Source organism: Falco naumanni, chromosome 17 (genome assembly GCF_017639655.2).
Source record: "Falco naumanni isolate bFalNau1 chromosome 17, bFalNau1.pat, whole genome shotgun sequence".
In the NCBI taxonomy this organism is placed as follows: Eukaryota; Metazoa; Chordata; class Aves; order Falconiformes; family Falconidae; genus Falco; species Falco naumanni.
The window spans coordinates 3560352-3576359 of NC_054070.1; the positions used below are offsets into that span (position 1 = coordinate 3560352).

Consider the following 16008-nt stretch of genomic DNA (forward strand, 5'->3'; position numbering starts at 1 on the left):
CCACTCCCAATTCCAGCCCTGGAAAACCCTTCCCAAATACCAACAGCCTGCGAGTGCCCCCCACCCCCAGGCTCTCCCGGGGCATCCTCCGTGTCCCCCCCATCCCTGCATCACCTTGGGGGGAAGCCCTTGGCCACCAGTCTGTCCTGGCATGCCAAAGCCAGCACTGGGAACGTGGCGATGGCAGGGAGATGCCCTGTGGTGCAGCTGGCACCAGGGTGAAGCTTCCTACGCCACCAGCTGCCCCCCCCCCCCCCCCATGAGGGCAGGATGCTCTCTGCCCGCAGGGTCTTCTTTTAACGAAATTTAGCCGGGGGAATCAGGCAGCAAGAGGAGGCAGCAGCACATGGGCAGTCAGCTCCAAACCACAGCTCCCTCCCCTCCTGCGAGCACGGGAAAGGCGCCGGGCACCGCTCCCTTCCTTGGGGTCCCGGAGGATGCAGGGAGGAGGGAAACGCCAAGGGAAGTGGGGAAGATACCGATCACCCAAATAATTTTGCAAAGCAGCGCACGGAGGAAGAGGTTACCAGGTTTTCCACAGACACATCAAAGCTTTACCTCCAGTTGACACCAGTAACTCACCTAATTACCGTGCCAAGTGGAGGGAGGGCTAAGAAAACCTGCCAACCCCCTGCCTTTGGTTATCATAACATGGGTCCACACCCCCGCGGCAAAGCGCCGGAGAAGGTGTTGGTGATGGAACCCAGCTCCGCTGGTTCTCCCAGGTGGAGCGACGCTGCCTTCCCAACCACAGCCGTCCAGTGCTGCCCGGTCCCAGCCCTCCGCTGATCCCACCAGCCCAAAGCCCATCCCAAGGCTCTGGGCAGGGTTAGGGCTCTGCTGTAATCCAATAACCCTTCCCAGATGCTCCCTTTTCCTAGGAAAGCAGATGGCTGCTGCTGGCCGGGAGCAGGAGAGCGGGTGAGCCAGCAGCAGCCTTGGGGTCTTTGAGGGGACCCCAGGAGGAGGCGACTCCTCGGCACGTGGGATGCGGCAGAGCCCCACCAGGCTGCCGGCACAAGCCAAGGACCCCGGTTTGATCCAAAGTAGATGACTTCTCACGCCAGGGTCTCAGGAGCTCACAGACCAAGTGACAGAGAAACAAAGCAACCGGCTTCAGATCACCCAGACAACTCTAAATGAGAGCCCAGGACCCGCCAGTCCCTCCTGCTCAGGACCCCAGCGATGCCCAGACTCCCCAGTCTGGACCTGCTGCCCACCCTGGGGGCTGCCTCCCCTCTCCAGCCATCCCAGTGGGACACAGAGTGGGGCTGGGACCCCGGGGGCAGCCCCACGCAGTCCCGTCCCGTCCCCCCTCCCCGTCCGTGGTGGGCAGCAGGCCGGGCTGGAGCACGCTGACCTTCAAGGGAGATTGCGAAGGCTTATCTATTTACTCAGGCATTTTGCTGGAGGGAGGCGTTGCAAGTGGGCTGAGTTTCATTTGTCACCGGCAATTCCCCCCCCCCCCCCCCAGCCGCCTTCGTGTCAGAGTTATTAATTAATTGCTGCGTGCTCACACCCAAGGGCTGGGGCGCCTCCGACTGCCCTGGCTCGGCTGGCGGTGGAGGGCTCGGGATGCAGGAGCATCCCCAGCAATGAGCTGCAATGCCCTGCGAGGGCTCTGGCACCTGTGGGAGAGCTGGGAGAACCCCCAGCATCCCCCCCCCCCCCCCCCCCGCCAGCACCAGGGAAGAGCTGCTGTTTCGGCAGACAGGTGCTGGCAGCCAGCTGTGCAAAGCCCTCGGTGAACATCTGGGAAGGAGGGAAGCTCGCGAGGACGGCAAGACGAGTGCGAGCAGGGTGCGCGCCCGCTCGCTGGGAGCTAAGCATCCTGCTAATTTCCCTTTGCCAATTCATCAGCTGGCAACGTGCTTGGAATGAGAGCCCCTAATTAATTGCTCATCCGCATCCCCCATCCGGGCGGCCTCCCCGCCCCCACCGCCGCTGTGCGGCCTCTCGTACACGTTTGCTGGCATTTTCAAATCGGAGGCATCCTAATTACCGGAGAGTTATAACACCTTCCATTTCTCGCCCAGCGGACTGACACCCTGTCAAGAGCAAAGAGAATTGCCAGAGGTTTTGACAACACTAATTGCCCCTATAATCTAAAAACACAAAGGAGAGGCGATTAGTCGAGAGGGCCCCAGCTCTCGATCCGACACGAGGTTTTCACAATGTTACAAGAAAACAAAAGTGACGCTTTTTAGAGTTTGATGGCTGCTAACAAAAGCAGAATTATATTTTCATACAACCTTTGTCTGCATTAAACGGCTTTTTCTTCCGTGCTGGGATGCAGAGCTGACACGGGGAAATGGCGTCGGCTTCGCCAGGGGGTGAGGTGCAAACGGGGCAAACTGGTGCTGGCTCCTGCAAGGAGCATCCAGGCTCCACCACCTTCCCGAGCCCTGACAGATGCCGAAGCCACAGGAATAATTCCCCCCCCCCAGCGTGCAAAACATCCCCCTGCTGGCTAAGGTTTCCAGGGAGGGCAGGAACTTTTGTTCGCAAAAGGAGAAATTCCCGTTTACAGGAAGTTTTGCTCTCACCGTGGCCATCCATCACCTGCCGGTGCTGGGAGCCTGGACCTCAGCGCAGGGCAGCAAACCGTGGTGCTGCACTTTTCTGCCCCGAGCTCCGGTGCCAGCCCCCCGTTGGGGACGGTGACAGCTGCTGCCCCAGCAAAACGAGATGGGGACGGCAACGTCCACCCCTGGTCTGGCTGAGAGCCCCACTGGGGTCTGATCTGCTAACGGGGAGGGGGACAGCACAGTGCAGCCCCTTCACCTGCAGCCCGGTGACCGCCGGCGTGTAAGCTTCCCGGTGGCAGGGGATGAGGCCAGCCCGGCACCTCTGGATAACGGGGGTCTTATGGCAACAGCTGCCTAAAAGCTGGGATCCAGGCGGTCACAGCAGCCAGTGACACAAGCGAGAGCCAGCGGGCGCCGAGCAGAGGGGCGCAGGGTGTCTGGGGTGTGCCCAGCTGCCTCCTCTCCATCCCACCCTCCCCGGGCACCGGAGTGGCCGGGGACCATCCTCGCCCACAGCAGTTGCACCGCACCCAGCGTCCCTCGGGATGCAGGTCCCCGCAGGCAGCCCCGCAGCAGCGGCTGGTCCCCAGCCGCCGTGTCACGAGCTGGCATCTGCCAGACACCGAGTCAGGAAGGGTTTGACTCACTCCTTGGCCGGCTGCCACGCCGCAAAACTGCTTACTAACAGCTCCGGCTGCCTCCCAGAAAGCCCCGGCGCTGCGGCTCCGAGCGGCGAGCGGGATCTCGAGGGGGTGGTTTTCCAGGCGGTCCTGGTTGTAATCCCTCCGTGCCAGAGGATGAGGTGGATGCAGATCATCAGGCAGCGGGTGGAAAATGAGACAGGTATTACAGAGGAAACTCGGCGCTCAGCGTTAAGCGTGGAGCAACTCCTGCCAAAGCCGGCGGAACGAAACAGGATTTGGCCGGGTGTAACGCAGCAGGATGGGGGAATGATGCTTTTATTTAAATTTTTCTGAGAATACTTTTTTTTTTTTTTTTACGGGAAGCAGATTGCAACTCCCAGCCACGAGGCAGAGCGGGGAAAGCCACAGCCCGACGGCCGGTGTTGGCTCTCAGCGCTGCGGGGCTGCCATCAGAGGGACAGCCGCCCTCCTGACCCCTGGGACAGCTGGCTTGGCACAGCACAAAGAGCCGGGACATCCCCCATCAGCCCGGGGGTGTGTGAGCAAGCCTGCGGTTTGCTCAGCCTCCAAGCATCCCTGCACCGACCTTCACCTCCCAGCCGCGCCGTCACCCACGTCGGGAGGCTGCCGCAGAAGCCACCGTGTCCCCGGGGAGCCGGGGGCAGCACGCCACCCCCGCTACGGGAAAGAGCATCTCCAGGTCCACACCTAAAACCACACATCCAAGCTCCCACGCCAGGGCAGGCACAGCCCAGACCTTGTCCCCTCAGTCCCTGCGGACCCGGGGTGGGGGGCTCTGGGGATGAGCAACCCACTCCCTGTGGTGGGTGCACACCAGCTACCTGGGGTGTTCGGTGCTCCCCACCGAGCCCACAGCACTGCACATCCTGGTCTCTGATCTAATCTCAGGTTTTAACTCCCAATTAGAAACAACAGCAAACCTGTTTGTGCCGTTTCATTTTTTTGTTTGTTGTTGTTATTTTTTTTTTAAAAACACCTTTTTCAAATCCAAAACCAACAGAAACAAACCAAAGAGGTCGGCGAGGGAGGCTGGGAGCCGGGAACAGAAGTGGGGAAACAACCACCACCAAGAGCAGCTTGAAGTCTGCTGTTTGTGGGGGCAGGGGATGAGCAACACCCCCCTCCAGAGCACCCACTTCTCGCTGCCAGAGCTGGAGAAGAGCAAACCTCTCACTCCGAGCCCAGCCAAAGCACGCAGGCACATCCACACATCCCCTCCTGCGCGCAGCATCCCCGGGCGAGCTGCGAGATTCAGCTGGCTCAGACCATCTGCAAGAGCTTCCAGCGCCTGGGGCCAGGCAGTGATGCTGCTCGCGTCGCCGCCGTCACCCCAGCCATCCTTTCTGTACCCTGACGGATGGCACAGGGCCACCCAAACACTTCTCCACCCTGCCTCTGCTCGCACTGCGCTGCGTCTAGACCCTACCAAGGTGGGACAGAGACCCAAATCTACCCAGGGTCAGAGGAGAAAGCAAACCCAGGTCTGCAAAGGAGCTCCAGCTCCATGTGCCAGGCTGGAGTCTGAGGCTGCAGGGTCACCTGACGGACACTTTGAACAGCCCTAGCACCAAAGGATTAATTGCCTTGGGGCGACAGGAGGAGGGCAGCAGAGCATGGCGAGCAGGTGAGGGGGCACCACTGTAGCTGCATGGAGAACCACCAGCCTCTGATGCTCAGCTGCACGCGACGGAAAGGAAGAATCAATCCCCTGCGTGTTCAACCCAACATGCATCCTCGTTAGCGCGGCGTGCCCCACCGGGGGGGCACTAATCGCACGTAGCTGGGCTGTGAGCCACTGGAAGTTGAAAGGGAGCTGGCTGGGGGATGCTGGTGGTGACGGTGCACCGGAGCCTTGCAGCCTGGCAGCCCCTTCCTTGGCTCGCAGTGAGCTGCTGCCCCCGAGCATCACCCAGGCAGGGTCCCCGGGGGGCCACCTCTCCTCCAAGGGCACGTCATGCTGATGAATCCACAGGGACTGAAGCAACTCCTTTGCTCCCCTGTTAATCCAAACTGCTGCTGCTGCGGTCACAGCATCAGGGACAGCGGAGCGGGATGGAGGGGGTGGCAGGGGCTCCGGGCTGGCACAGCCAGGGGCTCCGGGGAGGAGGAGGGGGAGCAGGGATGAATGGCACTGCTGCAAGTTCAAATGGAAAAATCTAGTGCTGTGCGAGCCGAGACGGACGGGCTGCTGTATTTTTTCCTGGAGAGGGAACGCAGAAGGGCTGGTATTGATCTGTCTTCATTACCCATTTCACTCAAGTTTCAAATCAACAAAATACACTTTTCCGCTCTGCTGCCCTCCCTGCTGCAGCAGACAAAAGAAAAGCAATTTCCCGCAGTTTGCTCCAAACTCCTCTCCCCTTCCTCAGCGCCCTTCAGCCCCTCTCCCATTTCAGAGGCTCTTTAACCTCAGCAAGTTGCTCCTGTCGGAGGCTGGGAGACCCCTGGCTCCAGGGGCCAAGCTGGGGAAGGGACCCCAAAGAGGGCACTCTGTGATTCAGTGGTGCCTCCGAGCCAGAAACACCCCAGCACCGAAAACACGGGGCGCTGCCTTTCCAAACGTGCTCCAGCACCTCGTACCATGGGCTTTTACCAGACACCGGCAGCATCTCCCCGTGCCAACAAGATCCCGGGGAGGGGGGAACCACTGCTCCCACCCAGCCTTGCACAAGAGCAGAGCACCCTGCGGACCAGCTGCAGCAAAACTCCTCAAATGCAACACTTTGTCGGCATCTGCCAAGTTTCTAAGAGTTTTCAAGTTGCAAAGAAATAAAACCATTTTAAAATGTTTCAGGGGGTGGGTTGTTTTGGCAGTTTTTTTAGATGCAGCTGTACTTTTGAGTGTCAGCTGTGAGGCTTTCCACACATACCTCCAGGCATCTGGGGCGAGAGAGGGTTCATACTCCAAAAAAAAAAAAAAAAAAAGAAAAAAAAAGAAAAAGAAAAAGCCAACCCGAGATCCCTTTTAAGCCCAGCAACTCCTTGTTTTTAAGAGCATGCTGCTGCCGACTGACATTAATATTCCCGCTGACTTGGTGCCCCATAATCGTTCCGTCCCCATCAGCAAGGTGGCAGGGGGTGCTCGCTGCAAGCGCAAGGGCATGGTGATGGTGAGCACGGGGAATCCGCAGCGGTGCTGGGTGCTGGCTCCTGCTCTCTCTGCCCGACGCTGCGAACCCTCCTGCTCGCTTCATCCAAAATACCCACGCGATGTGGAAACCCAGCCCCCCAGCTGTGGGGTCTGCGGGGCAGCAAAGCCCGCGGGGGCCCCGGTTGGCACACCCAGGGCACCCCGGTCCCCAAATGCTGCAGTGAACCCCCCAGTCCTGCCATGCTCCCTGCTCCCTGCCCAGCCAGGGGCTGCGGCACTGGGATCCAGCCTTCCTCCTCCTCCTCCCGCCGTCCTGGCCAGTCTCACCCACACCACTCTGCCGTTAGATAAACTTCCTTTCAAAGGAGTCTGCTTAATCCTCTATCTCCCCTCGGTCAGATCCCGCTCCAGCTGCCGGCCCGGCCGGAGGGGGAGGAAGAGGCCGGTCGCTGCTGAGTTATGAGCTATTTCTGACTCACGTCTACAACTTTCACAAGTCCTTTTGCAACACCAACAGGGAGGAGGGGAGAGGAAGGCAGATCCAGCTCACTCTGGCAAAGCCGCTGGCCAGATGGGCAGGGAGGGGAGGCGAGGGGAAGCTGGGGAGAAGGGGAGAACGGGATGCTAAGCGAGCGGAGAAGGGGAGAACTGGATGCTAAGCAAGCAGAGAAGGGGAGAACGGGATGCTAAGCAAGCGGAGAAGGGGAGAACGGGATGCTAAGCAAGCGGAGAAGGGGAGAACGGGATGCTAAGCGAGCAGAGAAGGGGAGAACGGGATGCTAAGCGAGCAGAGAAGGGGAGAACGGGATGCTAAGCGAGCAGAGAAGGGGAGAACAGGATGCTAAGCGAGTGGAGAAGGGGAGAACTGGATGCTAAGCGAGCGGAGAAGGGGAGAACGGGATGCTAAGTGAGCGGAGAAGGGGAGAACGGGATGCTAAGCGAGCGGAGAAGGGGAGAACGGGATGCTAAGCGAGCGGAGAAGGGGAGAACGGGATGCTAAGCGAGCGGAGAAGGGGAGAACGGGATGCTAAGCGAGCGGAGAAGGGGAGAACGGGATGCTAAGCGAGCGGAGAAGGGGAGAACTGGATGCTAAGCGAGCGGAGAAGGGGAGAACGGGATGCTAAGCGAGCGGCGAGCCAGCGAAGCACGCGTGCATCGCAGCTGAGGGACAGGCAGAGGAAGAAGTGCAGGCAGGAGTGCAGGCAGGAGCTCCGCAGGGACACGCACCCACGGAGGGGAGCGAGGCGCCGGTTACCGGAATCTGACTTCACCCTCGCTGCCTTTGTCCTTTGCAGACATTTTCCATGCAGTGACTGCATTTCCTTCCTGCAAGCACCGCTGGAAAAAGCCGCCTGTTTGTGCCGCAGAAGCCCTGACTAATTCCTGCTTCTCATACCCAGCTGCCGCTTCCCAACTCGGAGGGGCTCCAGGCTCCCCCGGCCCCTGCCAGCCCACCCTGGGACTGGCAGCACTGGGACTGGGACCTGCTGGTGCCACTCGCTGCCAGCTGAGGTTCAGCCATGCCCTGGCTCGCCAAGCCGGGAGAGGAGCCGGGAATTGCCCATCCCAGCCCTGGCTCTCGCCGCCCTCCCGCTGCCGTGCTGGCTCAGCCTGGCATAGGCAGGACCTCCAGCTCTGAGAGCGTTTGTGCTAATTACTTTCCTTTGTTAATTAAACCCACGTGGCTCTAATAAGGTAACCTGCTGTTCTCCGATAAATTTAATTAGCCTGAAGGGACGGCCCCTCCGCACAGCTATTTAAATTGTCACTTCCCATCGCTTGGGCTTTGCTTCTTTCTGCCTCCCCCTCTCTCCAGGATCACACCCTCTTCTGCCCCTTTCCTTCCCAGTTTTTGCCCCTTTCCTTTGGCAGAGGAGGGCAGCAGGGGAGAACAGGGGAGATCCTCAATCTCCTATGGGAACAGGATGCCACCCGAGGGTGCTGCGCCCACCCAAAGCCCCCTTTTCCTGCCAGTGCCACAAAGACCCCATCCCAGATGGGCCCGTGTCCCATGCCAGTGGCTGTCCCACACCAGAGGACTTGCCTTGGCTCCAGCCCCAAAGGACTGTCCCTTGTCCAGACCTTGCACCCTGCTCACAGCACCTGGCATCAATCCTGGGGTGCCCCGATCCTGGGAAACTCTGCACCTCCCCATCGGAAACGCTGTCCCAACGTATGGTGGCACACGGTGACCTTCTCTCCCCGGTCCTTACCCTGCCTGGAGCCAGCCCTTCCCTTGCATCGCCCTTTCCCACCATCAGCACACGCTGGGGACCAACCCCCCACCCCCCAAAAAAATAACCCTAAGAAATTTCTGGAGGTTTACAGGGGATTTCCCTCTTCGAGGGCTCCTGGTGTGCTCTAGCCACCCCAGAGATGGGGACGATGGGTGTCTGCACGTGCGCTTGCCCACAGCGTTAAGTTTGCAGCCGAGCCCTTCCTGAATAGGGAGGGATGGGGGGACACAGACGTCCTGGGGGCTCACCTGCACCGCTGGCTGCTTGCCCTCATTGCTGCTGGGGGAGCTCAGCCCCGTGGCCTGCTGCAGCAGGAACTGGCGTGCCACCTGGAGAGCCTGCAAAAGAGACACAGCGGGGTGGGCAGGAGGAAGGACGCCTTCTTCCTCCTCCCTCCTCCGGGCACGCTCCCCCTCCAGGTCCCCAGAGCAGCGCCCAGACGCGGGGCCGGCCGGACTGGTTCTCCGCAGGTTTGATTCATGGGGTGCAAGTGATGCACGAGGAGGGCACGACCCCCCCGACGCTCCCTCCTGCCATACCAGTACGACCAGTATATCCCAACTGCTGTCCCTACCCTGTGGAGCCACAGAAGGCCATGGGGACAATCCGATCCTCTTCCAAAAACCCCCTGCCCCGTCTTCAGCGAGTCACCAGGTCCCGCATCCTTGTGCCTCCGGCAGATTCTCACGCGCATCATCCGCAGCCTCCCCAAGTCCCAGCCCCGGCACAACCAGCACCTGATGGATTTATCCCACCCTTGCAGAGCCACCACTACCTTCCCGCTGCAGCTGACAACCTGTGTGTCAAAAGCGACTGTATATAGTTAATTTTACATCTGACTGTCAGGCTGGAGCAGCAAAAAGTCCCAGTCACCGCCCAGATTCGGGTCGGGCCGAGTGCAGGATTACACCCTGAATTAATAATCCACGAACACATCCACACGGAGTTTATGGTGACGCAGGAGTTTTCAGCAACTCGCACAAGTGACCAAGACAAAACCTGCTTATTTTTACGGGTGTTTGCCTAGAAAGAGCTACAGGTTTCCTTAACTTGTTTGCAGGGATGAAGGTGTCTCATTAGGGAGTTGCCCAACAGGCAAAAGAGGGAGAAGTCAATGTAAATCGATAAAAAACACTTGTGGAAACACACGCCGGCACAAACAACCATGAGCGAGCCACGCACGGCAGCGCTGGCAGTCGAAGAAAGTAGGTGAAATTAAGGAAAATCCTGCGAAGAGACAAGGAGGAGAGAGGAGTAAGTGCGAACCGGCAGAAGTCACAGGTGAGCACGGCCGAGGGTGAGCACCAGCGTGTGCCAGCCGGGAAAAGGCGCTTCATTCAGGAGCTGAGCACCGGGAGAGGGAATAAAGCTCTAAGGAAAACAACCCGGTGGTACCCGCTGCTGCTCCCAGACCTGCTTCCTCATACGCTCCTTATTTTTGCTTTTAAAGAAATTTTTTTTTTTCTTTTTCTTTTTTTTTTTTTGGGGGGGTGGGTGTCCGTTTCTGAACAACCAAGGCATTGTAGCCCTGCCTGCAGGACAGGTTTGCATTAGAGCCCGGCACAGGGTCAGAGCCCGGCTCGGCGGTGCCACACGGGTTCCCCCGGCTGTCATCGCCCCGGCCGTAAATCACCGTCCCGGCTTCCAGCAGGCAGCTGTGCCCCCCCGAGAAAGGGCTGCTTGTTAATTCTCTGTGTTTCCAGCTATAAAGAAGAAAGCCCCCAGCCCGTGCACCGCCTCTCCGTCCCTCCCTGCCAAAATCCACGTGCAACCCGGCGCAGCACTGCCCGTGGCTCCGCTCGCCTGTTTACTTCACCTCTAACTAAACCAAGGAGCACCCACCGCACCCTTCAATGGAGCGCCCATACAGACCCACTACCTGCATTTCAGGCCCCCTTTCACACCCCTCTGCTAGAGGTTGCTTGGGAAGAGGGTACACAACAGATGTAAAGCAAAGGATGTCCGAGTTGTGCCATATATTTTTTTTTTTTTTGGTTCGTGGATAAATCCATCCGACCCACTCCTTGCACATGGACATGCGCAATGAGACGTAATTTTAAAGTTGCTGCTGAACCTGGAAGCTGCGAGCAGAGGGTTTCGCAGATGCAGCCTTACTTATTTTATTAAAACCCATCACAATTTCAGCGCAAGGGACCCAAACCCAACAACTGTGCTCCAGACGCGGTGCAGGGCACCCCCTGCCCTGCCTGGCTGTGTTTGTCTCCACGTGTATGAACCAAATAGCCTCGAGAAAGCCAAAAGCCCAGGAGTTTCAAAAGCAGACAGGATCCTAACGTCACGCTCCTACCATGAGCTGCACCCCAGGGTGCACCCAGGAGCCCGGCGTGCCCAGCGTGGGCGCAGCCAGAGCTGCCCCGTGCCCACCGCCTCTTCCCGGGCATCCCTGGCCGGCTGCTGGGAATGAACAAAAACCCCACGCCCACAAACTTGCAAACTCACTTTATCCAAATGATTAAAAACATAAAATCCTTGAGGACAAACATGGCAATTTGCTGCCGGGAATGGCACGAGCCCGCGGTCCAACTCCCGGCGCCGATGCAGCCTCAGCGCAAGGCACGTTTCTCCACGGGCATGTTATTTCCCTGTTATTAACAGTAATAGATGTGCATCGGTAATGTGAACACAAAAACCATGTGACAGTTATGACAGCTCAAGGTCTGATATTTTAATTACTTTTTGAAATGAAAACAGTAATTCCCGTTAAAAGCCAAGGGTGGAGGAATTCAATCGACGGCTGCTCAGCACCAGCACGCAGCAGGGCTGGCAGGTCCAAGGCACCTACCCAAGGATGGGTGCTGGACCACTGGCTGCATCCCGTGCGTATACCAGCTGCCTCAGCTTTATCTATTTTTCTGGGTGTCCTTTTGACAGAGGTTTGTATGGATCTGCTTTCTCCACCCCGTGTTTGTAAGCACCGTCTCAGAGGTGATCGGTGAGGTAAATCCCTGCCCCAGCCCAACAAAAATCAGCGCAGCAGGTATGGAAAATGCAACAAAGAGAGGAAAACAGAAGAGACGTAACGCCAGCACTCAGGAAAAGTGCTAGGCAGGACTTCTCCCAGAATCTCTCTTTCTAAACCCAAATCCTGGCTGGCCTGTGGGTGCCACCGAGCCCCCAGCACCCGGCTGGCTCAGCCCTGCCGCTGGCTGCCCACCCCGCGCCGCCTCTCAGGGGGGAATTTAATTCACTCCCTGCTGGCTCTCTCACTTTGTTGTGCTCTGAAGCACGAAATTACAAGATTTACAGGGGAAAAAAAAAAAATATGACATGGCCTTACAATTGCACACAGGGGCCTCTCTGCCAGTGTCCCAGAGCTGCCCCCTCCCTCCTTCCCCACCACTTGGCAGCGATTTCTCCACTTCAGCCCAAGTTCAGCTCAGCCTGCAAACGAAGGATGCTTTGGCTGGCAGCACCTGGCTCCGCAAACCTGTTGCACAGCTGGAGGAGCCCTGAGAACTGGATGTTGGGATGCAGAGCCCTGTATTACCTGCATCTGCTACCCCCAGGGCAGAAGGACCAGCCCAGCTGCCCGTGGGATAAAGCCTTTCCCATGGGATGAGTGAGGAAGGTGCTGCCCACAACTTCTTAGAGCTGAGGAGATGTGAAAGCAGAAGGAAAAAGCCTCCCCTGAAGGAGCGGATGGGCTTCCACCTCCTGGCTCTGTGAACCAGAGGAAAACTGATTTCTTTTAAAAATTGTATCCTGCTGCATGGTGTTATTCAAGAGTCATTAGCACGTTACCCGTAATTAGGAACGAATGGGTTGTGTCAAATTCATCATGCTCCTGGATGGCTCCCTTTGATCAGCAAATTATCCCATAAAAAAAGTTCGCGGTGGCTCAGACACTTTTACATCAGGAGCTGATGCTGTGTGGCTCTGCCCTCCTCAAGAGCAGCAGCAGCAGCATGGTGCTGGGCTGAGGAAGAGGAGGGTGACCCCGACTTTGCCGGGGGTGGCCCATAGCCACGGGCACGTAACACACCAGATTTTGGCAGGGAGAGATGAGAGAGATGCTGGAAGGTACGTGTTGGGATGGGGAAGGGGGTCTATAAATAAACCGTGCCTGGGATGAATCCCACTCCCTGCCAGGACCAGCTCCGAGCTGCTCCCGTGGCAGCTGAGGTTTCTCCACCATGGAAAGGGGCTCTGGGGGTACCCAGCCCACGGGGATGCTCGTCTCTCCCTGGAGACACCAAATCCCTCCAGTCTGCTGGATAAACTGAAGCTGGATCCTCCCTGACTTCAGGCAAAAGCACCTCATGTCATGCTCCAGCAGGGAAGCAGCCCGTTATCCCGGCTTCCACCCAACGTACCTGGGGATTATCAGTAATTCCTCCCCCAACGGCTCATGCTGGGGCCAGTGGGACTCCACACCTCCAGCCCGTACATGCTGGAGGCTCCCCAGGGCGGCAGGAGGGCCAGCTTTCGGCTGCCTTCCCACAGCAAACACCACAAACTCCCCCTTCTCCCACGGGAACACCAGGTCCCAGCTGGCCGCAGCAATGGAAGAGCCGGGGGAGAGGAGACGGCGACCCCCATCCCGTTCAGGGTGGCTGACACACACTTCAGCCCCTACCTTCACCCCTCATCCCTGCTTTTTTCTCCCCAAAACTTGCCTGGGCTGAGCCTCTCCGAGGCTTCCCGCTGCCTGGTCAAATTGGGAAGAAATAGGTCAAGAGGTTCAAAACAGTTTGGCGAGGATGGAGACGTGGATGGCTCTTGCCAAAAGCACAAGCCCCAACTCCACCATCACCACCCGTGTCCCCCCCCTCCAAAAAAAAAAAAAAAAAAAAAAAAAAAAAGGAAAAATCAAACAGCGCAATGGAAAATCTTGCCCAGGGTCTTTTTAAACTACCTTATTCTACCAGGTATTTCATTTTACGAGGGTGTAGTTTTTAATTACACCCAGCGGTGCCCGGACGCTCCAGCTGCCGGAGCCAAAAGCAGCGTGCCGGCTGCCTGCCGCGCAGGGGGGAGCGGGTTTGCCCGGCCTGCGATGGGAACCGCTGCCCGAAAATAGCCGAGGGATTTTCCACCTGGATGGGATCAAAGTTGTGCATGGGGTTTTAACCTCCGATGAGTGAAAAGCCACCCTAAAAATTTATCTTCAACCAAGAATTTTGCAAGGAAGGGCGCAGGAAGAACATCTATAAAGGGAGTCTTGTATCTTCCCTTCTCCCTCCTTTCCTTTTGGAGGGTAGAAATTGGGAAGGGATGAAAAAAACGTGTTTTTTTTTTTTTAAAAAAAGTAAAATTCTTACACTAACCTCATAAAAATGACATCGCCACATTCCAGAATTAGAGCCATTAAAACAACACACACACACGGATATTTTTAGATGGATATTAACGGTAAATGATGCCATATTGAGAAGCACTTCCACCCAGCCCAGCCCTGGTCTTGCTTAACCAGAACCAAATGGCTCAAAGAGATCAAAATTAACAAAAATGACACAATTCTTCACAGGGGAGGGGGAGGGGGGGGGGGAAGTCCTTTTTACAAGCCGGCTCTGTGCCTCTCGCTCAGCCCCAGCTGTTCTCCCTTTCGCTGCACACGCTAATGCTCCTGGACTTTATTCCTCCGCTCTTGACTCCTCAATCCTGGCAGGCGAGGGGTTAAACCCATTTCCACTAATGAAGAACACAAGGAACAAGCTCCCGACAATCCCACCCCATGGAGGAAAAAAAATTATTTAAAAAAAAAAAAAAAAAAAAAAAGGGGGGGAGTGGGGGTGGGGGGAAGGAGAGGAAAACCCCTCCTGCATTTGTACTCAGAAAAATATGAAATATAAATCAAGGAACCTAACAGAGATGAGTTTCACTTAAGTGCTCTGGTCTCGTTTTTATCTTAAATACCCTAATAATAGCGGATTACACAATATATTTGAGATGTGATCACATGTTTTATGGAATGGTATCTTTCCTATGGCAGAGAAGTGCCTCTCCTCCCCCCTCCACACCCTTCTTTAACTACCAAAAAAGTCTCATTTGCTGCTTCTTTTTCAAAAAAAAAAAAGTCTTATTTTTGTTTAATAACTTAACATTTCTTGGACATGTGTCTGCAATAAACTGCAAATTTTTTTTTCAATTTTTTTTTTTTCGTCATAAAAAACCACCAAACAACGCTAGAGCAGCTGGATTTTCCAGATGGCTCCTTTTCCATGGAATTGCAAGTTGGAAAAAGCTACCGTGGGGCCACCGGGCTCGGGGACTTTCCCCATGACATCCCTGCTCCAAGCACCTCCGCGCTTTCACCCTGCCACCCCCTGCACCCCCAAGCTGCAACGACCCCCGAGACCCTGTCACTCCACACCCCACAGCTCCAACCCCCAGCTCTGGGGTAAGACTTGGAGACCCGGAATTCTTCGCAGGAATTCAAGGAAACCCTGGAGGAACCCAAACCATCGGAGAGCAGCGCCCGCTCGGCACCCAGCCCTGTGCGATGCCCACCCGGGGGTCTCCCCGCACCCCCGTTCCCGTGGGGTGCAGCCCTGCACCCCGACAGCCAAACTGGAGCATCCCCCCATCCTCCTCCCGCCGCCGGGATGGGACACCCCATCACCCCACCGCCCCCGTTTCCTGCCCAGTTTTCCTCCGCTGAGGATTACCGGGGAGGAGGGCTGGCGTGGCAGGGGGCGAGGGGCTGGCCCCCGCGTTAAAAACTCATTAATGCGCAAAGGCGGCGGGGCCCTTTGGAGCCCCGTTAGAGGATGTCAGCGCACTGGAGGTCTCGCCACGTTCCCACAGCAACGGTGGTGGGAGACCCCGGCCGGCGGGCAGCCCTCCCATGCCCCCGGCCGACCTCTCCCCTCCGCCAACCCCGGCACAATGCAGGCGCGCGCTATTCAAGCTTTTCAGCCCAATCCCGCCATTGAAATCCAAGGATTTAACCTGCACACCATCCCCTGGGCTGGGGGGGAGAGGGAAAGAGGGAGGGAAAGGAGGGGGATGCCCTTTCCCCACCCCATTCCACTCTCCCTCCGGATTCTCCGGACCATGGGATGCTCCGCATGGATCGGGGTGGGCAGGTGGACCAGGCACAGCCGAGGATGCGACAGAGAGCCGTGCTCCGCGCTGGAGCAGAGCCGGCGCCGTGGCTGGCAGCCCCCATCTCGGCAAAGCCGGGCTGGTGCAATCAAACACCCATGTCCCCTTGCTCTGGGGACCCCCCCAGCAGCCACAGAACAGCCCTGGGGGGGTCCCCAAGCACCCTCCCATACACACACCTCCCCTCAAGCTCCCACCCAGGGTACTCCCCTCCAGACAGCATCCTCAGAGAAGAGCTTTAACCTGAGAAGTCCCTGCCAACAAGCCCCAGGGCTGTCCGGGTTCACCCTTTCAAAAGGCTGGAAGCAGAGAGACGGCCCCCCAGAAGGCCAAAACCAGCTCGTTTTGCCAAAAACTGCAAAACCAGGCAAAAACGAGAGGGCACAGCACGTGTCCCCCCCAGTGAGCTGCATCACCCA

At 57.5% G+C, this 16008-nt stretch overlaps 1 protein-coding gene across 3 annotated transcripts in view; it reads right to left on the minus strand.

Annotated features, from left to right (window-relative positions):
- Positions 1 to 16008, minus strand: part of FOXP4 (forkhead box P4) — a 63457-nt gene that overhangs the window by 23033 nt on the left and 24416 nt on the right. For 2 of the 3 annotated variants that reach the window (XM_040616749.1, XM_040616750.1), the window contains exon 3: positions 8770 to 8859. The exons of the other annotated variant lie outside the window; for it this stretch is intronic. In XM_040616749.1, the coding sequence (XP_040472683.1) occupies positions 8770 to 8859 (90 nt within the window). The remainder of the gene's footprint in view (positions 1 to 8769; positions 8860 to 16008) is intronic. 3 annotated transcript variants of the gene reach the window in all.